At 42.5% G+C, this 23,513-nt stretch overlaps 1 protein-coding gene across 1 annotated transcript in view; it reads left to right on the top strand.

The window, feature by feature from the left end:
• LOC142160389 (CCN family member 5-like) overlaps positions 1 to 22,824 on the top strand; it is a 38,063-nt gene extending 15,239 nt beyond the window's left edge. The window contains exon 5 of the mRNA XM_075215295.1: positions 22,032 to 22,824. Coding sequence (XP_075071396.1) covers positions 22,032 to 22,253 — 222 coding nt within the window. The 3' untranslated portion in view covers positions 22,254 to 22,824. The remainder of the gene's footprint in view (positions 1 to 22,031) is intronic.
• The last annotated feature ends 689 nt before the right edge of the window (positions 22,825 to 23,513 follow it).

A 23,513-nucleotide genomic window follows, 5' to 3' on the forward strand; every position in this document is an offset into this window, starting at 1 on the left:
TTATAACTTTAATAATTACATACATGTAGAGGTTTATATTCATGAGCTGCATCAAATGTGTAGCATGTAGCATGAGAGCTAATATACACATGATCACAGTGTAGTGTGGTGGTTCATAGCAAAAATCAGTTATGGTTAAGTGTGCACCCAACCAGTTTTAGTAGCAACTGATTTTAAAAAATAATTTGTGGTGCAGACAGATGCATCAGATGTGGGGTCAGGAGCGGTGTTATCTGAAATCAAAGATGCTGACGAGCATCCACTTATTTAAGTAGGAAGTTGAATGTGCATGAGAGAAATTATGCCACTGTTGAAAAAGAAGAATTGGAAGTTAATTGGGCATTGAAAACACTAAGGAATTACCTTCTGGGGCGAACGTTTAGGTTGATTACAGAACAAACGGATCAATGGAAGAATAACTAGGTAGTTCTTGGTCTTGCAAAATTTAAAGTTTTCGGTAGAGCGTAGGCCAGCTAGGAAGCCAACTGGCCAATGCAGATGCGTTGTCCCACATTTTTACTTTAGGGACTTCAAGTGTTCCATCCCACAGGTCAAAACAAGGAGGGGACATGTGCTACTTCCACTTTAAGGTGGGAAATCCTTATTGTATTAAGGTTATAATGATACTGGACTAACGCTTCCCAGGATGGGGGAAACGGATTTTGGGCTGCTGCCACAAACCCTAAGGGGTTGTCTTTCTTCCCCTTTCAGGATAAATATAAACACAAAAATAGGGAAAGTGCGCAATCGGCGGGTATGCAGGTAGGGGGGAGAAATAATATCATCATCATCATTTATTTATTTATATATATATATATATATAGCGCCAGCAAATTTCGTAGCGCTTTACAATTGGTAAATAATATATTTGATAGCTTTATTTTTACACTGAAATTTAAAGTTGATCTAGGACATGCCCTGCCCCAATTATGAATCTGTCACCACATTTTAAATTTGCCTCCCCCTCCAGGGCAACATGGTTTTGCCACAGTGCAGTTACTCCTTTTTTTGCTTTTTTTTCCTTAATGAATCAGGTCCTGTGTCCTTATATTTACATAGAATCAGTCTATAATGTAATAATCTGACACTGTCCAGTATCAGCCATTTCCAGCCTGAATCTGTGAAGCAATCAATTCCGCCTGATCTCCCCCTCACTTGTCCATCGCTAAGTTACATACAAGAGATAGAGATAGGGCCAGCAGTGAAGTAGATGTTCCCAATTTATTGATAAAAGAGCATAAAATCAGACTCACATTTGTAAGAGAGTAAAATACATTAGTTTGTGTGGGTCTTCTCCCAATAGCTCCCTTGCAGCCTCAGTCTGACTCGACGGTCCATGCACGCTTGCTTCGCTCAGCCGGATGTCAAATGATTGCGGGTTTCTGTGACATGTCAGAGGAGAATTCGTAATGTCCCTACGCCTTTCGTCACAAGGGACTTCATCAGGGGCTGACGTTCTTAATACATGATCTGGTTAAAAACTTCCTTTAGCCAGTCAAATGTTTCTTATATTATTTAGGTATGTGCACCGGCGACTTTTGGTGTTTCGTGTTTTGTGTTTTGGATTCGGATTTTCGTGATGTTTTGGGTTCGGATTTGTTTCGCAAAACACCTGCCGAAAGGTTTTGGTTCGGATTTAAGGTTTTGGATTCGGATTTTTCTTGAAAAAAGCATAAAATGTTCAAAAATCAAGTTTTTGGGCTTATTTTCACTCCTACGCTATTATTAACCTAAATAACATTCAATAACAAGCATTTTCACTAATTTACAGTGTATTCTGAACACCTCACAATATAGTTATTAGTCCAAAACATTGCAACGAGGTATCTTTCTGGACTGCGTAGTGGAGTTGTCCCCACAATATAATAAGAAAACCATCAACTGGTCTTAATCGCACCAAAAAATGTACCTGGACTGCGTAGAGGAGTGGTCACCACAATATAATTTAAAAACCCTGAACTTGTATGATTCGCACCAATAAATGTATCTGGACTGCGTAGAGGAGTGGTCACCACAATATAAATTAAAAACCCTGAACTTGTATGATTCGCACCAATAAATGTATCTGGACTGTGTAGAGGAGTGGTCACCACAATATAATAAGAAAACCATCAACTGGTCTGAATCGCACCAAAAAATGAACCTGGACTGCGTAGAGGAGTGGGTCACCACAATATAAATTAAAAACCCTGAACATGTATGAATCGCACCAATAAATGTATCTGGACTGCGTAGAGGAGTGGTCACCACAATATATATAATAAGAAAACCATCAACTGGTCTGAATCGCACCAAAAAATGTACCTGGACTGCGTAGAGGAGTGGTCACCACAATATAAATTAAAAACCCTGAACTTGTATGAATCGCACCAATAAATGTATCTGGACTGCGTAGAGGAGTGGTCACCACAATATATATAATAAGAAAACCATCAACTGGTATGAATGGCACCGAATAATGTACCTGGACTGCGTAGAGGAGTGGGTCACCACAATATAATAAGAAAACCCTGAACTTGTATGAATCACACCAATAAATGTACCTGGACTGCGTAGAGGAGTGGTCACCACAATATAATAAGAAAACCATCAACTGGTCTGAATCGCACCAAAAAATTTACCTGGACTGGCTAGAGGAGTGGTCACCACAATATAATTAAAAAACCCTCCACGGGTCTGAATTCCAAAAAAAAAGTTTCTGGACTGCGTAGTGGGGTAGCCCCGGTACACAATTTTTTACCGGGGCCACAATATTATTAAAAAACCCTCCACGGGTCTGAATTCCACCCAAAAAGTTTATGGACTGCGTAGTGTAGTGTTCCCCACAATATTATTTAAAAATTTTGCAGCAACAGTCAATGTTGTTTAATATCTGATACACCTCTATCTGGACTGCATAGTGGAGTGGCCCCGGTACTAAATTTGGTACAGGGGCCACAATACCTCCGCCTTCAAATGGTCTGAATTGCACTGCACAGCTGCCTGCTCCTACATCCTCTGCAGCATATACATGGTGTAGTTCCAGCATGTCAATACCTCTTGTTTTCAACGATGACAGGTCATTTCGATAAATTTTGGTTTTGGCAGCAACAGTCAACGTTTTTTAATATCTGATACGCCTCTATCTGGACTGCGTAGTGGAGTGGCCCCGGTAACCAATTTGGTACCGGGGCCACAATACCTCCTCCAACCATGGTACAGAGCATTCATAATTGAGATCCCTTCAAGTATGTTAAAGACAGACAGGGTCGAAGTGTTATTGGTTGACTTTGTAAACCAAAAAACTGTCCCTGTTGCACATAGTCGTTCAATGAAGAGTGACTTTTTCATTTAAAGGCTCCATCTTTCAAGTGTAGTGTTTGTAAGTCATATTATACTTTTGGTAAAATTTGTTTAATTTGTTCCTCTTTGTGGTAACTACTAATAGAATTAAAGTATTAAATAGAAGCGGCAGTTCCTCTTTATGGGAATTAGTAATAGAATTAAAGTATTAAATAGAATTGAAGTATTAAATAGAGTGGTATAGAGTGGTTGTGTGGTATAGAGTGGTCCCCACAATATAATAATAAAACCGTCAACTGGTCAGAATTCCACCAAACAAGTATCTGGACTGCGTAGTGGGGTGGCCCCGGTACCCAATTTGATACTGGGGCCACAATAAAATAAATACACCCTCAACTGGTCAGAATTCCACCAAACAAGTATCTGGACTGCGTAGTGGGGTGGCCCCGGTACCCAATTTGATACCAGGGCCACAATACCTCCTCCAAGTTCCAAGTGTAGTGTTTATAACATCTTAACACTACACTAATTCTAGCACGTCAAAACCTCTTGTTTTAAATAATGACAGGGCATTTAACTTTTGATTTAATTTATTGAATTTGTTGCATTTTCTTTTACTTTTTGAACATGGCAAATGACTGTTGAATGGTCACATAATGCCAAAAAAATAGTTGCAAGATGGAATTGTCCTTGGGCCCTCCCACCCACCCTTATGTTGTTGAAATAGGACATGCACACTTTAACAAACCAATCATTTCAGCGACAGGGCCTACCAAACAACTGTGGCTGAAATGATTGGTTTGTTTGGGCCCCCACACCAAAAAAACAATTCATCTCTCCCTGTACAAACGAAACAGGCTCTACTGAGGAAAGATGTCGTCCTCATCCTCAACCTCTGATTCCTCTCCCCCTACAGTGTGTACTTCCTTCTCCTCACACATTATCAATTCGTCCCCGCTGGACTCCACAACCACAGGTCCCTCTGTACTATCTGGAGGGCAGTGCTGTACTTCATTGAGGAATTGATTATTCATTTTTATAAACATCATTTTTTCAACGTTGTGAGGAAGCAACCTCCTTCTCCGCTCACTGACCAGGTTCCCCGCTGCACTAAAAACTCTTTCCGAGTACACACTGGAGGGGGGACAACTCAGGTAAAATAGAGCCAGTTTGTACAGGGGCTTCCAAACTGCCTTTTGTTCCTGCCAGTAACAATATGGACTGTCTGACATGTCTATTTGGATGGTGTCAGCAAAATAATCCTCCACCATTTTTTCAATTGTGACAGCATCCAATGCAGCGACAGTAGACATGTCTGCAATTGTTGGCAGGTCCTTCAGTCCGGACCAGATGTTATCAGCATCCCCGCCAGCGGCTCTTTTAGGAAAACTGAGCTTTTTCCTCACAGCCATAGATGTGGAAGAAAATGAGGGTGGAGCTGTTGGCATGTCACGGTCCTCTTCAGAGGACAATCTCATGACCAGAAGGTCTTTGCACCGCTGTAGACTTGTGTCCGCCGGAAACAGAGACACAACATACGCTTTAAACCAGAATGTATTCCTCTGACTTTAAAAGAGTGACCACCCTCGGATCCTGGCAAAGCGTACGAAGGGCTTCATCCACAAGAGCTACATGCTTGGTGGAATCGCAATGGTGTACCAGCTTCTCCCTGACTTTCTCCAGCTGCTTCTGCAAAAGCCTGATCAGGGGAATCACCTGACTCAAGCTGGCAGTGTCGGAACTGACTTCTCGTGTGGCAAGTTCAAATGGCTGCAGAACCTTGCACAACACAGAAATCATTCTCCAGTGCGCTTGACTCAGGTGCATCCCCACTCCTTTGCCTATGTCGTAGGTGGCTGTGGCTGTGTAGGCCTGAATGGCCTTTTGCTGCTCCTCCATCCGCTGCAGCATATAGAGAGTGGAGTTCCAGCGCGTCACAACCTCTTGTTTGAGGGGATGGCAGGGCAGGTTCATGCTTTTTTGATGTGCCTCTAGTCTGCGGTAGGCACTGGCTGAATGCCGAAAGTGTCCAGACAATTTTGCGCGCCACCGCAAGCATCTCCTGCACACCCCTGTCACTCTTGAGGTAATGCTGCACCACCAAATTAATGGTGTGGGCAAAACATGGGACGTGCTGGAAATTGCTCATATTTAATGCCCGCACAATGTTACTGGCATTGTCTGACACCACAAATCCCCATGAGAGTCTAAGTGGGGTAAGCCACTGGGAGATAATTTCCCTCAGTTTCTCTAATATGTTGTCAGCGTTGTGCCTCTTATTAAAGCCTGTAATACACAGTGTTGCCTGCCTTTGCACGAGCAGCCATTTTGTAGATGCTGCTACTGAGGCAGCTGTTGCTGTTGCTGCGGAAGGGGATGCATCTACCCAGTGGGCTGTCACAGTCATATAGTCCTTCATTTGGCCAGAACCACTTGTCCACATGTCCGTGGTTAAGTGGACAGTGGGTACAACCGCATTTTTCAGAGCACTGAGGACACTTGATCGTACTTCTCTGTACATCTTTGGTATTGCCTGCCTAGTGAAGTGAAATCTCGACGGGATTTGGTACCGGGGACACAATACCTCCATCAACCCTCTAAATCCCACTCCACTGATGGCGGACACCGGGCGCACATCTAACACCAACATTGCAGTTACAGCCGCAGTTATACGCTTTGCAATAGGGTGACTACTATCGTATTTTGTGGTCATGGCAAACGACTGTTGGACGGTCAATTGTTTTGTGAAAGACTTAGCGGTCTTACGACTTCCCCTCTGGGAAGATGACCGACTAACAGCAGCAACAGCAGCAGTGGCAGTAGTAGGCGTACCGCTGCAGGATTCCTCGGATGAATCCCGTATTGAGGAAGACTCAGTCTGGCTGCTGACTTGGGCTGCAGGACTGAATCTGATGGAGATTGTGGAGGAAGTTGACGAGGAGGGTGTTGCTGGTGTGTATCCAACTGGACCACGGGATTTAGGTGTCCCTGTACCGATGACGGTCCTAGACCCAGTTCCTGAACTAACCACTGAACTATGAAGGTTATTCAGGTGACGTATAAGGGAGGATGTCCCTAGGTGGGCAAGATCCTTACCCCTGCTTATTTGAGCTTTACATAAGCTACATATGGCCATACATTGGTTGTCCGGATTTGGATAAAAATAACTCCAGACCGAAGAGGTGCATTTTTTGGTCTTCTGACCAGGCATGACGATGGGCTTTTTCATCCCATGGACATCAGCTGTTTCCCCCCCTGGTGCCTCATTTTCAATAACCACATCACCATCCTCATCATCAAGTTCCTCCACAGCGCCAGCTACATCATCAATAGTCTCCTCCCGAGCCACCTCTTCCCGTACAGTGATGGGAAGGTCAGGCTTGACAACCACCAACTCCCTTGGACTCGCCTTGGGGATTTGTGATAATTTCTCTTTAGAAGGCAGAGTTGTTTGCTGTTTTGTTGCTGACAGCATAACTCTCTTCAATTTTTTGTAGGGGGGGAGGAGGAGGAGGGCTAAGATCCGTGGGTGAAGCTGAACCACTAGTCATGAACACGGGCCAGGGCCTAAGCCGTTCCTTGCCACTCCGTGTCGTAAATGGCATATTGGCAACGTTTCTCCTCAGATGATTTTAAGTTTCTCTTTTTGCTACTTTTACTTAACTTGGGCTTTTTGGATTTTACATGCCCTGTACTAGGAGATTGGGCATCGGGCTTGGAAGACGACGTTGATGGAATTTCATCGTCTATGTCATGACTAGTGGCAGCAGCTTCAGCATTAGGAGGGAGTGGGTCTGGATCTTTCCCTACTTTATCCTCCAAATTTTTGGTCTCCATTATATGTAGCACAAGATACTGCAGAATGTGTGAACTTGGTAATATTGCAGACAGTACCAATGGACTTATACTGCTGGATTGGTTTTGCAAATTTAGTTATAATTATTATTTTTTTTAATTTATTTTTTTAGTGTGTTTTTATAACTTTTTTTTATTTTTTAAAACACTTGGGAATAATGGGGAAATAACTATGCCCTTAGAAGCACAGAGCACAGGACACAGCATCACTGGACTGAACGGGACACAGCACAGGACCCAGCAGCACCACTGAACTCAAAATTGACAGAACACAGCACACAGCACCACTGGACTGATACTGCAGAAGAACACAGCACAGCACAGCACTGCACAGCACAGCACAGAACTAAACAGCACAGCACAGAACTAAACAGCACAGCACGAGATGTACCAGGACAGAGGACCACCTAACACACCCTCCCTCTACCCTGATCAATGCCCGAGTGAAGATGGCGGCGACTAGCGGGGAATTTATAGGATCCGAGTATCGCGAGATCCGACAGCGGGATTATGACTCAGAGCCTCGGTTTCAAGTTTTCATTTAGCGCCAATACCCGGATCTGTCTCGGATCCGACTAGGATCGGAAAGGTTCGGGTGGGCTCAAATTCACAAAATCCGAGTGCGCTCATCTCTAATATTATTATACGTAATTTCTATCAGAATTTTCTTTCTTACAGTTTTTTTGAAAATTATACATATGCCTCCAAATTCAATCTTAAAACAACGAGTGCATACAACATATAAATATATAACACATATCACAAATAATCTTACCAAAGTGAATAAAATAAATACAATATTTATTGCAATCACTCTGGGAGCTTGTTAGCAGGACCTCATTTATCCTTTTTTCCTAATTAAATATCCACTACCTCTTCTAATAAAAATATATACATCATCAACATCAATTATTTATATAGCGGCAACAGATTCCGTAGCGCTTTACAATTGGGGACAAACTGTAATAAACAATACTGGATAAAACAGAAAAAGAGGTATGAGGGCCATGCCTGCAAACTTACAATCTATGACATTAGGAGTCAGATACATGAGGTTAAATCTACATACTGCCTATTGGTCCAGCCAGATTGCAAAGGATGAAAAGTGATTTGTATGTTATGTGATCCAGTCACAGAGCAATGTTGGCCTGGGGTCAGAAGGTTGTTGTCGTGTGTGAATTGTATAAAGGGTGGTAATAAAGTAGCCTAGTGAGTTTAAGAGGGTGGATGAGGAATATTATAAGCGTGATGAATGCTTGAAGGTTTGTAGACCAGAGGAAAGTCTTATTTTGCAAGGGAGGTGTGGTGATTATGTAGTATATCTGAGCGGCACGAGCGTGTCTATCAAGACTGAAATGTCCAATTTTCCACAACTGTGTTCCCTCACACACCAGGGGGTTAATGTATCAAGCTGAGAGTTTTCCGGCGGCTTTGAAAAGTGGAGATGTTGCCTATAGCAACCAATCAGATTCTAGTTGTCATTTTGTAGAATGATAAATATAAATGATAGCTAGAATCTGATTGGTTGCTATATTTTTCAAACCCGCTGGAAAACTCTCAGCTTGATACATTTACCCCCAGGTCTCATTTAGTGAGTAGTGACTCAGAATTTATTTGTGCAAATTTATTGTATATTTTCTTATTAACATTTTTTGGAATTAAGCCTTGGAAACATTTTTCAGATGAAATATATTTAATCTAGCGTGTTCTCCGTGATTCTTTGTGAACTTACGAAACCCAGGGAGGCTCATGCTACATGTGTATGTGATTAAAGTGCGAAATATTAATAACTGGTTTGGTGAATGTAAAGGCACCTTAATAAATTCTTTGTGGTGGCAGGAAAGGTGTGTTCATTGCTAAGTAACTAAGGTGACACCAGTCATGGTCAGCTGTTCGGGTTGCTGTATCTGGGACAGGCTGGGCGGTCGTGACAGGAGGGTGCAGCTTGAAAAAAGTCCTGTAAACGGGAATGGGAGGATAAATGAGAGTGGATGAGAGACGCAGATCTTGTGCAGAATGGAGTTGTCGAATTGGGAGATATTTTGAGACAAGTGGGCAGATGTATGTTGGTGCAGTTTTGTTGATGGCCTTGTACGTTAGTAGAATAAATTTATATTGGATTCAGTAAAAAACAGGCAACCAATGTAGAGAATGACAGAGTGACTCTGCAGAGGAATAACAATTTTCAAGGAAAATCAGTCTGATCACTGCATGCAAAATAGATTGTATGGGTTTGAGTCTGTCTAGGGGAAGACCAATAAGAAGGGTATTGCAATAGTCAATGAAGGTAAAGATAAGTGCATGAATTAATGTTTTAGCAGTGTATTGTGTCAGATATGTGCATATTTTGGAAATGTTTTTAGATGTATGTAAAATGATTTAGATATAGAGTCAATGTGGGGAACAAGTTCTTAGTCATGCATCACACCTAGGGGTGTGATTTATGGTCATGTTGTCAAAAGAAATAGAAATATCAGGTATGCTTCTGTTGGTGGGTGAAAATATTATTAACTCTGCTTTTGAAAGATTGAGATCGAGTTGGCGAGAGGACATCTAAGTTGAAATCGCAGGCAGACAGTCAAAAAAGCGGGACACCACACAGGCTTGTGGGACTCCTACTAATAAAGGAAGCGGAGCAGAGGTGGATTCAGAGAAATTGACACTGAAAGAGTGATTAGATAGGTAAGATGAGAACCAGGAAAGGACAGTGTCTTGAAGACCTAGGGATTGTAGCATTTGTATGAGAAGAGAGTGGTCAACAGTGTCTAATGCAGCAGAGAGATCCAGGAGAATTAAAAGAGAGTAATTGCCTTTAGTTTTAGCAGTAATCAAATCATTGACAACCTTAGTCAATGCAGTCTCTGTGGAGTGTTGAGAGCGAAAGCCTGACTGAATAGATTATTTACGGAAAGGAAGCGTGTGAGCAGGGCCGGATTAACCATAGGGCTAACTGGGCTATAGCCCAGGGGCCTATGGCATCCAGGGGGCCCTTGAAAGTGCTCAGCAGCAGTATTGATCGGTCGGCGTGATCAGTGCTGCTGAGCACTTTCACTGCGGTCCTTCTCTGACATGCTGTAGTCTCCTTACTGAGGAGATCTCGTGAGTCTCACTCTCACAAGATCTCCTCAGTAAAGAGTATACAGCGCGCCAGAGAAGGAGGTAAGTGCGGGGGGGGGGGAAGCGGGGGCGTGGGCAGCTCGTATCACGGTGGGGGGGGGGGCGCGGGCAGCTCGGATCATGGGGGGGGCCTCCATTCCCTTAATCCGGCCCTGCGTGTGAGGCGAGTGTAGGCAAGTCTCCCTAGAAGCTTGGAGGGGCATGGGAGCTAAAAGATGGGACGGTAATTTGAGAGAGAGTTTGGGTCAGAATTTTGTTTTTTCAGAAAAGAAATAATCACTGCATAATGACGGGAAGATACCAGTAGAGCTAGATTACAGATTTCAGTTAGAAGTGGAATGAGCACAGGGAGCAGGGATATACCTGTTTGTTAGGGTATAGGACCAAGAGGACAGGAGGTAGAGTAGAAAGATAAGAAGAGTGTAGATACTTCATCTTCATTTGTGAGATCAAATGAAGAGAGGGTGTCAGAGGGTGCTGGGAAGGAATAGAGCAATTGCTTGTCTAGAAATATGATACAATTTCCAGACAGATTTTTTCAATGTTGTCCTTGAAGTAGGAAGCAAGATCCTGGGCACTGATAATAGTCGGAGGGTTTGCAGTGGGAGGGTTAAGAAGAGATTTAAATGTGTTAAACAGACGTTTGGGGTTTGAAGAATAGATGAAAGATTGGTAGTATAATTGTTTTGCAGTGTCCCGAGTATTTCAATGGGAATGGTAGATAGAAGTATATGTGAGGAAATCATTAGAGGTTTTAGATTTAAGTCAGTGACGTTCTGCTTTACGGGAAAGTTTTTGAAAATTTTGTGTTCCTTTAGTGTGCCACGGTTGACATTGAAGTCAACGTGAAGTATAAATATTCGCTGGAGCCACATAATCAAGGGCTGTTGCTAGGGTTTGGTGAAAATGAGGTACTGCCCTATCAGCAGTATGATAGGCCAGGGGATACCATCCACAGCAACCCTGATCTAAAGGAAGAGGTCAGGGGTACCAGCCCAGGTGCCCAGTGAGGGGGTACACTAGCAGTGAAAGTTATCCAGAAGGACCCGGTTCTAGGTGCTGGCGAAGGAGCCTTGTGGTGGTAGTAGAAAGCTCCTCCTATTGCGTTTATTGGGAAACAATTTGGGATAACAAAAGGGGACAGCGGCAAGGTAAGCCCAGCTGGTCACCAGCAGCGCAGACAGGGTTGCATAGGAAGTCAATCCTGTCACAGTATGCTTTGAATTTATTTGATAAATTATGTGTTTCCATCCCTATTTTAATATTTTTTATATGTTTGTTCATCCTATTCTTCAATTTTCTTAAAGCCCGGCCTACATACTGCAGTCCACATGGGCATGTAATTAGATATATCACCCCCTCCCTCCTTGGAATCACATGTAAGTCTCTCCGTTAAATCAAAGACTTTGTTTCTCTGGATGTAAACTGCATTATTGGTTTTGTGTTCAGGACCCCAGAAATTCCTGCGTGCGGCACAATTGTTGTAGTGCAAAAGTCTTTTGTTTACCGTTGTAGCCAAGTTTCATGGATCTTCGGTAGATGGCTTGTAACCAGTTTCTATTTTATATTAGGAGCTTTTCTAAACGAGTTCTTAGAGTTCTCTGGGAGAATTCTTGAGAGAATTTCATCCTTCCGGAGGAGGTGCCAATTGTTTTTGATAATTTTCTTAATATCGCTCGCCGATTCCAAGTACTATGATACAAATGGGATGCAGATACTTCCTTCTGCACCTACACCTTTTTCAGTCCTTTTTTCTTCTTTTTTTCTTTGTACTCTAAAATTTCTCCCCGATTCATATGTTCTGTCAATCTTCTCTTCTCTATATCCCTTTTCACTAAAGCGGGATTTTAAAATTTCCCATTGTTTCCTAAAGTTTTCTATATCTTAGCAATTCTTTCGTATACAAGTAAATTGTCCACAAGCGATATTATCAAGCCAGTTCCGATAGCGATTGCTGGTGAAGGAAATGAAAATATTGAAATCCACTGGATTAAAATACGCCTGTGTTTCTACTGTAATGTTCACAATGAAAATATCTAGAAAGATGGTGCGTTCATTACTACATGATATCATAACAATATAATGCACCTTTTTATTACATTCACCTACTATTAGTCGTATTATGATGATGTATATATTTTCATTAGAAAAGGAAGTGGATCTTGTATTGGGGAAAGAGGATAAAATGAGGTCAAGCTATGAGGTCCAGCTAACAAGCTCCCAGAATGATTACGATACATATTTATCATAAGGAATTGAGGAAATGTAGGATTGGAAGCATCAGGAATGTATTTATTTTATTTATTCCCTTTGGCAACATTATTTGTGATACTGTTGTATATTTACATCACGGAAACCCTCTATCATCTGACAGCTAGCTGAGCAATTCAAGCGTACATGGAACACCGTGTCAGACTGAGGCTGCAAGTGTTTGCTGAACGGAAGCTATTGGCAGAAGACAAACACTAATTAATGTATTTTATTCCAAATGTGAGTTTGACTCTAAGCTCTTTTATCAATAAATTCTAAATACGTACTTCACTATTGGACCTTTCTCTATCTCATGTATGTAACTCAGTGACGGATGAGAGAAGGGGACATCAGGAGGGATTGATTGCTACACAGATTCAGGCTGATTGATACTGGACAGTGAAGAATTATCACATTATAGACTGATTCTATGTGACTTTAAGTTGCCAGTTTATGCATGAAATTGCATATTTGAACTCTGGAGTTTTTTGTTCATGATTAGGACAATTGTGTATTTGATGTAGATGAACCTCTAAACATCATTGCAATATTGCAAACACTTGATTCATTTGAATCTATTCATTTTACTCAGTATTGCCTTCTAAAAAGGAGGTTAGGTGTAATAAAGTAAATTAAGTAAAAATATAATATTATACCTAATTTGCACCTGCATATCCACTTATTGTGTCCTTTCTCTATATTTACATTTTGCTTGTTTTTGAGTTGCTAAATAATACTAGCTGCAGCTACTTGTATCGAGTATAATGGTAGCAATAAGAAAACAAACTCTGTTATCCTACTCCAGTGGATGGATTCTGATGGCTGGAAACAGGATGATCAGAGAGGACTTCCTGATGAAGCTGGCTGGGAAGTGATTTGAGAAGCTGCTGAGATGATGGTTTCAGCAGAGTAGTTTCTGGTACAGACACAGATGTGAGAAAACAATGAGAACTGATCTTTCACACTTAGAGACACAGTTCAGTTTCCCAGCCGAATTGGTCTACAAGGTGGTAATATAAAAAAAGTGAAGCTCCAAGTGGTTAACAATAAAAGCTAAATAGATACCTAATATAGCAGAAGGTCAGTTGGGAGACTTCCAAGAGGTATAAGCTGTAGCGAGTCCAACTGTCCAGAGCCAGTTCGGTACACGGTATAACAGTGTCTGTAAGCAAGGTACCGAGGGGTTAAACAATAGCAAGTCCAATTGACCAGAGCCAGGTCGGTATACAGTTTTTCAAAAGTTGGTAAACAAAGTTTCAAACTGTTAAACTGTAGCCAGGGCCGGATTAACCCGAGGTCTAACTGGGCTACAGCGCAGGGGCCTCGGGGATCCAGGGGGCCCTTGAAAGTGCTCAGCAGCAGCGACTCACATTGAATGAAGGTGACGTCACTCACCTCCATTGACAGGCTGCTGGCAATGGTCGGTCCGCGGCGCTCATTAATCTCCTTGCTAAGGAGATCTCGTGAGAGTGAGACAGTCTCACACTCACGAGATCTCCTCAGTAAGGAGATAGGTGCGCGCCGCGGAACGGACACTACAAGCAGGCAGGCAGCAGGGAGTGAGCTGACTGAAGAACACAGTGGTAAGCTGGCTGGCTCAGACATTGTCTTTTTGGTGCAGAGAATTACAAGGGGGGGCTGGCTGGTACCATAGTGTGCACTTTTGGGTGCGATATTTGCAGGGAGGGTTGAGGGCTGGTTGGTGCAGAGAATTACAAGGGGGGGGGGGGGCTGGCAGGCACCATAGTGTGCACTTTTGGGGGTGATATTTGCAGGGGAGGTTGGGGGCTGGCTGGTGCAGAGAATTACAAGGGGGGGGCTGGCTGGCTGGCACGCATAGTGTGCACTTGTGGGGGCGATATTTGCAGGAGGGGTTGGGGGCTGGCTGGCACAGTGTGCACTTTTGGGGGTGATAATTGCAGAGGGGGGTGGGGGCTGGCTGGCACAGTGTGCACTTTTGGGAGAGATATTTGCAAGGGGGGTTGGGGGGCTGGCTGGCACAGTGTGCACTTTTGGGGGAGATATTTGCAGGGGGGGTTTGGGGGCTGGCTGGCAAAGTGTGCACTTTTGGGGGTGATAATTGCAGGGGGGGGTGGGGGCTGCCTGGCACAGTGTGCAGTGTTGGGGGAGATATTTGCAGGGCGGGGTTTGGGGGCTGGCAAAGTGTGCCCTTTTGGGGGTGATATTTGCAGGGCGGGGTTTGGGGGCTGCCTGGCACAGTGTGCAGTGTTGGGGGAGATATTTGCAGGGCGGGGTTTGGGGATTGGCTGGCACAGTGTGCAGTGTTGGGGGAGATATTTGCAGGACGGGGTTTGGGGGCTGGCTGGCACAGTGTTGGGGGAGATATTTGCAGGACGGAGTTTGGGGGCTGGCTGGCACAGTGTGCAGTGTTGGGGGAGATATTTGCAGGGTGGGGTTTGGGGGCTGGCTGGCAAAGTGTGCACTTTTGGGGGCGATAATTGCAGGGGGGGGTGGGGGCTGGCTGGCACAGTGTGCAGTGTTGGGGGAGATATTTGCAGGGCGGGGTTTTGGGGCTTGCTGGCAAAGTGTGCACTTTTGGGGGTGATATTTATTTTTTTATAAGTAACCTTGTATGAAAAAATAAAATTTTGTATTTTACTTCATTTTGGCATTTTGAGAATACTGATTTGGTATATTAAAAGTAGAGATGGGCGGGTCCGGTTCTCCGAGAACCGAACCCACCCGAACTTTGGGTATCCGAGTACCGAGCTGAGCAGCTCGGTACTCTCCCGCCCATTCCGAATCCAAATCGAGGCCGAACGTCATTGTGACGTCGTCGGATCTCGGGACTCGGTTCTCGCGATACTTCAACTTTATAAATACACGCCTCCACAGCAATCCATCGCCATTTGACAGAGGGAGAGAGCAGGGTGTAGTCATAGGCTAATTAGAGCAGGGACAGAGAATACCATATTGTTCTTGCAATTGCTCTAACCAAAATCGCTAGTGCAGAGAGGAGGATAGAGGTTTATTATTTTTTCTTCATATTTGGCACTCCCCAGCGCTTTTGGGGTGTCCCCCATAATTGTGCATTAATATTTCTGGCTGTCAAAAGTCATATCTGTCAGCAGTATCTACTAAATAATTTGTAGCACACCTCAGTGTTTTTGGGGTGTCCTCCCTAATTGTGCATTAATATTTCTGGCTGTCAAAAGTCATATCTGTCAGCAGTATCTACTAAATAATTTGTAGCACACCTCAGTGTTTTTGGGGTGTCCTCCCTAATTGTGCATTAATATTTCTGGCTGTCAAAAGTCATATCTGTCAGCAGTATCTACTCAATAATTTTTAGCACTCCTCAGTGTTTTTGGGGTGTCCTCCCTAATTGTGCATTAATATTTCTGGCTGTCAAAAGTCATATCTGTCAGCAGTATCTACTCAATAATTTTTAGCACTCCTCAGTGTTTTTGGGGTGTCCTCCCTAATTGTGCATTAATATTTCTGGCTGTCAAAAGTCATATCTGTCAGCAGTATCTACTCAATAATTTGTAGCACACCTCAGTGTTTTTGGGGTGTCCTCCCTAATTGTGCATTAATATTTCTGGCTGTCAAAAGTCATATCTGTCAGCAGTATCTACTCAATAATTTTTAGCACTCCTCAGTGTTTTTGGGGTGTCCTCCCTAATTGTGCATTAATATTTCTGGCTGTCAAAAGTCATATCTGTCAGCAGTATCTACTCAATAATTTTTAGCACTCCTCAGTGTTTTTGGGGTGTCCTCCCTAATTGTGCATTAATATTTCTGGCTGTCAAAAGTCATATCTGTCAGCAGTATCTACTCAATAATTTTTAGCACTCCTCAGTGTTTTTGGGGTGTCCTCCCTAATTGTGCATTAATATTTCTGGCTGTCAAAAGTCATATCTGTCAGCAGTATCTACTCAATAATTTGTAGCACACCTCAGTGTTTTTGGGGTGTCCTCCCTAATTGTGCATTAATATTTCTGGCTGTCAAAAGTCATATCTGTCAGCAGTATCTACTCAATAATTTTTAGCACTCCTCAGTGTTTTTGGGGTGTCCTCCCTAATTGTGCATTAATATTTCTGGCTGTCAAAAGTCATATCTGTCAGCAGTATCTACTCAATAATTTTTAGCACTCCTCAGTGTTTTTGGGGTGTCCTCCCTAATTGTGCATTAATATTTCTGGCTGTCAAAAGTCATATCTGTCAGCAGTATCTACTCAATAATTTTTAGCACGCCTCAGTGTTTTTGGGGTGTCCTCCCTAATTGTGCATTAATATTTCTGGCTGTCAAAAGTCATATCTGTCAGCAGTATCTACTCAATAATTTTTAGCACTCCTCAGTGTTTTTGGGGTGTCCTCCCTAATTGTGCATTAATATTTCTGGCTGTCAAAAGTCATATCTGTCAGCAGTATCTACTCAATAATTTTTAGCACTCCTCAGTGGTTTGCGCTCAGAATGGATTCAAAGCAGTCCACATATGATCTAAATGAGCAACCAGGTTCTGTCACCAGTCCTGATGTTAGTGTTCCCAGTACGTCATCTGGCCAAGGCGATGTCAAACAACAGAGTGTTTTCAAATTAGTGCAAAAAACAAAAACCAAAAAAAAATTTACTGTATTGAAGCGAAAAAGAAGTGTAACTGAGCAAAAGTTAAGTGACGATAAAAAAAAAATTGCAAGCATGCCATTCTACACACGCAGTGGCAAAGAGAGAATGAGGCCTTCACCTTTGGCTATTAGTGGCAGATCCCAAAAAGTTACCCAGGCTACAATTGGTGCACAACTACTGTTACGCGTCAAAGCTGAGCTGCAAGATACCAGTGAGGCATTACAGGAGAATATTTGCTCTGATTCACAAATGACAACAATCCCTGTGGAGAGTCCATCCAACAGTGGGATGTCTAATCGTGAGCATTCTGCTGATGTGTGCCTTAATAGCCCGAGTGTAGCCGGTGATACCCAAATTGAGGATGCCACTTTGGAATTAGAAGAGGATGAGGGGGAGATTTGTGTAGGCGACGAGGGCGCTAATGAGGATGTTGATGAGGATGAGGTTGTTTGTGTAAGTCCTGCACCAGTGGCAGCAGTTCTGGCACGTGACAAGAAAAAGGCCATTGTCATGCCTGGGCATAAAACAAAAAAATCCACTTCTTATGTGTGGAATTATTTCTACCCAAATCCAGACAACAATTGTATAGCCATTTGTAGTGTATGTGAAGCCACAGTCAGTCGAGGGAGGGACGTTAACCATCTTGGAACCTCGTCTATGTTACGCCATCTAACGAGAGTTCATGGCAAAGTGTTGGGAAAAGCTGAAAGTTCTTCCCAAAAGAATACAAGCACTCCCTCATCAGCTAAGACCCTCCGCTCACCGACATACCGACGGCTACAAAATACACCCACCACACCATCCTCATCAATATCCTCAGTAGCGCTCGGAGTTAGCCCGGCATCCCACTTAAGGCTGGATGACTCCGGCACTATTATTGATTCCTCTGAAGAAAGCGTTAGTCCTGCTGCTGCTGTTGCTGCTGCTGGGGGTGAATCGTCATCCCAGAGGCAGGTGAATAAAATGAGCAGTCCTACATTTCAGCAATTAACTGTGAAACAATCATTTGCGAGGGGAAGCAAATATGACAGCAGTCACCCAGTCGCCAAGCGAATCACAGACGCCATGGCTGCAATGTTAGTGTTAGATCTGCGTCCAATCTCCACAATAAACGCAGCTGGTTTTTCACAGTTAATTGAGGTTTTGTGTCCGCGTTACAGAATTCCATCGCGACACCATTTCTCCCGTAAAGCTATTCCACAACTATACCAAAAAGTGTGTAAAAATGTAGAGATTGCGCTGAAAAATGCCATTCTGCCCACTGTTCACTTAACCACAGATATGTGGACAAGTGGAAGTGGCCAAACCAAAGACTATATGACTGTGACAGCCCACTGGGTTGGTCATTCACCTTCACCAGCAGGAACAGCAGCAGCATGTACACCACTACGTAACATTTGTCACAGGCAGGCCACTCTTTGTATCACCGGCTTCACTAACAGGCATACGGCTGACAATTTGTTACGCAAACTGAGAGATGTGATTGATGCATGGCTTATACCACTCGGACTCTCCCCAGGGTATGTCATTTCAGATAACGCCAACAATATAGTGCGAGCATTACAGCTGGGTGATTTCCAACATATTCCCTGTTTTGCTCACACCATCAACTTGGTGGTGCAGAGCTTCCTACGAAATAACCGTGAGGTGCAGGAGATGCTTTCGGTGGCCCGTAAAATTTCAGGCCATTTCAGGCATTCAGCCACAGCATGTAGGAGATTACAGCAGCTCCAAGAGCAGTTTAACTTGCCCTGCCACCAACTTAAGCAAGAGGTGGTAACTCGGTGGAATTCCACCCTGTACATGCTTCAGAGGATGGAGGAACAGCGCAAAGCCATCCAAGCATATTGCACAAGTCATGACATTGGGAAAGGAGGGGGGATGTATTTCACTCTTGCACAGTGGGGAATCCTTTCAGTGCTGTGCAAGGTGCTGAAACCATTTGAAGTTGTGACATGTGAGGTCAGTGCAGACTCTGCTAGTTTGAGCCAAGTCATTCCTTTAATTAGACTATTGGAAAAGCAGCTTGAGAAAATGAAGGAGGAGCTGAAAGCAAGTAATTCAGCAAAGTATGTTGGCCTTGTCGATCAAGTACTTAATTCGCTTCACAATGATCCTCGAGTTATTAAGATCTTGAACTCGGATCAGTACGTTTTGGCCACTGTGCTTGATCCAAGGTTTAAAACCTACATTGAGTCTTTACTTGTAAATGAGCGAGATGTGAACTTTTGCAAGGAGCTATTGCTCAGCAAGTTGGCCGCTGAACTGGGCCTCGGCTTGACGACGTGTCCTCCTTCACTTTCTCAAGCTGTTGCTCGTAAAAAATTAAATTTCCAAAAAAGAAGCAGGGAAGACACAGGGGGCAGACGAGAACAATTTAACATCTGGGCTGGTTTGAAGGATTTTTCAAAAAAATGTGTCACTTTGCCCATAAGTCCATCCAATATGAGTATAAACATGCAAAGGATGGTGGAGGATTACTTTCAAGAGGTAGTTGATATGGAAATGTCAGACAGTCCCTTTCCTTACTGGGAAGAAAAGCAGGCCATTTGGAAACCCATGTACAAACTTGCTTTGCAATACCTAAGCTGCCCACCCTCCAGTGTGTACTCTGAACGAGTGTTCAGCACAGCAGGGAACTTAGTCAGTGATCGCCGTAGAAGGTTACTTCCCAAAAATGTGGAGAAAATGATGTTTATAAAAATGAACTACATCTTCCACGAGGAAGGCCTTCACCATCCAAGACATCCAAGCACTGACTGTTCTCTAATGGCGGATTCAAGCGGCGATGAATTGATAGTCTGTGATGATGACGTACACACTGATGAGGGTGAGGATGAAGCTGAAGATGATGCCGATAACATCTTTTTAAAACTTTCTATGTAAGTGTAGGGTGCAATCTACCCCCAAAGAGGAAAGGGACTTGTGGCATTTCCATATCACATACCATCTTGAAAGGCTGCTGTTAGGGCAATTTATCCTTAAGGGTAGGGTGTCATAGACAGAGTGACCCTAAACTGGCTTTGTCCATTTTTCATAATATTGTACAGTCTATAATGGCTGAATTTTTTAGTATTTTATACAAGTGGAGGGGGGCCTAGAGAGACAGAAACCAAACTGGCTTTCTCCATGTCAATTAATATTGTACAGTCTATAATGGCTGAATTTTTTGGTATTTTATACAAGTGGAGGGGGGCCTAGAGAGACAGAGTGACCCCAAACTGTCTTTCTCCATGTCAATTAATATTGTACAGTCTATAATGGCTGAATTTTTTAGTATTTTATACAAGTGGAGGGGGGCCTAGAGAGACAGAAACCAAACTGGCTTTCTCCATGTCAATTAATATTGTACAGTCTATAATGGCTGAATTTTTTGCTATTTTATACAAGTGGAGGGGGGCCTTGAGAGACAGAAACCAAACTGGCTTTTTCCATTTCTTTACATATTTAACTATAAGTGTAGGGTGTAATATACATTCAAAGACGATGGCTGCATTGCCAATATGCATAGATGGAGAGGAAGACAATCTGTTTTGTGTGTAGAATAGGCCTACCAACGAAGAATTAAACTGTTTTTTTGGATGATTTATTACCTCAACAATTAGATTACTTGTCTCTAAAACAGTTGGAGCACTAAATTGGGTTAATTTAGGCCCAAAAACATGGATTTTCCCAAAAAATAGCAAAACAAAACCAAACAAAACCAAAACCAAAACCAAAACACGCAATGGCGGTTTTGCAAAACCAAAACCAAAACCAAAACACGACGGTAATCCAGATCCAAAACCGAATCCAAAACCAAAACACGGGGGTCAGTGACCATCTCTAATTAAAAGGAACACAGCTCAAACTACTTATGCCCAATCCGATATTACTGGGGAGCCCCCAATAATATCGGATTAGGCATAAGTCGCTTGAAAAATGGGGGCCTCACAGTACCCCTAGCCCAGGGGCCTACAGTGTCTTAATCCGGCCCTGACTGTAGCAAGTCCAAGGTCAGTACACAGTATAGCAAAATCTGTAAGCAAGGTCCCAATTGGTTAAACAGTATTAAAAGAAGTCCACAAGCAAGACCAAAACATAGAAGTAAAAGTCAGATACAGAGGCTGGATATTAACACAATTATGTGGGCGTTTCTTGATGACCTCAGCAGGAAACTTTCAGAATGAATGCGCAGAACCACTGCCAATTGTTACTAGGCAACGCAGGAAGTGGATCTGACACCTAAACACAGTGCAGGGAGACATTATGTGGCTGCATTAAAATGCTGCTTATCAGTTTTCTAAGAACCAGGGACATCATGAAGGCACTTTATAAGTAATATGCATGGAGTTTAACAAATAAGCACAAGGTCTGAGTTACATTTATGAGCTTTCTGGTTCCCAGTGGTACCTAGTGAATTTATAGCTTTCATGCTTAATATTTCAGCCCATAAAATGGCTGCTTCCTCTCTGTGTAGGTGACAGATCCACTTGAAATGTTTTATTTAAGAGAGAAAATGGTTTGGAGTTTCAAGTTTCAGGTCCACTTTGAATATAACAATTATAATAAGCCATATTAGTGTATCTTGCACACCATTATAATATTAATCTGCATGTCATTGTTAGCATCTTTAAAATAGTTCTTTAACAGAGAAAAAGGTTTGGAGTTTGAACATTCGTCTTAGGGTCTCACTCAATGGCAGATCATCAAACTATGCCTAGACCAGCTCTGATGCTATGGGAATAGGACACCAAATACACCTTTCAAAAAAGGGAATTATGCACCATAACAATGGTTTTAAACTGAATAAAACGTCTTGAGAAAAACTCTTTAACCTGGAGATGATCTCTCCCTGTAATTATTCTATTTTTAACATTTTGCTTTATAGATACCTAAAATAAATTGTGGGAAATGTGTGTTGTGAGATATCCCTAATAAAGAATTTCCATTGTAGGGTGGAGCAGCGTGTGTCCCTACACTACTATCATCTCATCCAATCAGACTGGAGTTCCAGGACTGTATCAGTGTCGGCAGCTTTCTGCCCAGGTTTTGTGGATCCTGTGGTACGAAGAACTGTATCCCGTATCGAACTTTAAATGAGATGATTGATTTTCAGTGCAGTGGGGGATTCACAAGAAAACTTATGATGTTCATTGTTTCTTGTGTCTGTTACTAGTAAAATTAGTCAGAGTTGAGCAAACATGTATTCGCTTCAGTGGCACAAGAACCCAGAGCCTTGTATGCGCTGATGAAAGGACAATGGAAGAGCTCTCTGATCATATATACATATATATGAAAAAAAAACCAGAGCAGAAGCAAGGACCGCTGAAAAATTGCACCTTGCATCTATGTTATATCTTTATCGGTCCATAAAGGTATAAATTGTAATGGGAATATTCAGTTGCTGGTTTCTGAGCATACTTGCATACCCTGCTCATTGTATAGGATGACCTAATATAATAGAACAATTTGTATTCATATGACAGAAAAAGTACATCAAATGGTTACATCATAGCATGTGGAGGCTGAACATGACTACATAGTTCCTATAATGAATGAAGACAGAAAACGAAAGTTCATATCATGGAAGAAAAACAGTAACACCCATCTTTTGCACACATTTGAATGACAAAGCAGTTTACCAGAAAATAGTCGGAAAAATGTATATGCTGAAACATGACTGAAATAAAAACTAACCAAAAACATCTGCTATAAACATCAACCATTAAAATACATCTTGTATTATACTTAAATTAAAACAATTGATAGTGAAGATCACTCAATGATTGTGCTGACAAAAATCGTTATTCTAGACCTGCTCACATAAATACACTGTTGCATATCCATTACCTGACTACTTTATACACAAGAAATCATGGGACAGATGATGTGTTATACACATGCGACACAACACCCTGTAGGGCTATACTGAAATACATCAATATCTGCCAATTGGTGTAAAAGAATGTTGGGTATTTACCAATCACACACAAGTAGCTCACAATATAAAGGTAATATATGCTCAGGGCAGAAAGATAAGTCAGTCATTTAGTAATGAAAAACCAAAACAAAACAGGTGCTTCTTAAAAGATAACTTGGTGCTTATTAAGCGTGCTATAGCCCAGTGTTGGCTAACCTGTGACACTCCAGGTGTTGTGAAACTACAAGATCCAGCATACCCTTCCAGCAATAAGCTGCTATATATATTGGCAAAGCATGCTGGGACTTGTAGTTTCACAACACCTGGAGTGTCACAGGTTAGCCAACACTGCTATAGCCCATACTGGAACTTCTGTTTGACTATAACTTCACTTTTCTGATTCTGGGGGAGGAATAATACAAATTGTTACAAAACTTTTTTCTAAAAGACAAAATTCTATTTTATTTACAAAACAAGCAGAAAAATACAGAAACCGAGAATAGCATTATACAGATA

Source organism: Mixophyes fleayi, chromosome 6, assembly GCF_038048845.1.
Source record: "Mixophyes fleayi isolate aMixFle1 chromosome 6, aMixFle1.hap1, whole genome shotgun sequence".
NCBI classification, from domain to species: Eukaryota; Metazoa; Chordata; class Amphibia; order Anura; family Limnodynastidae; genus Mixophyes; species Mixophyes fleayi.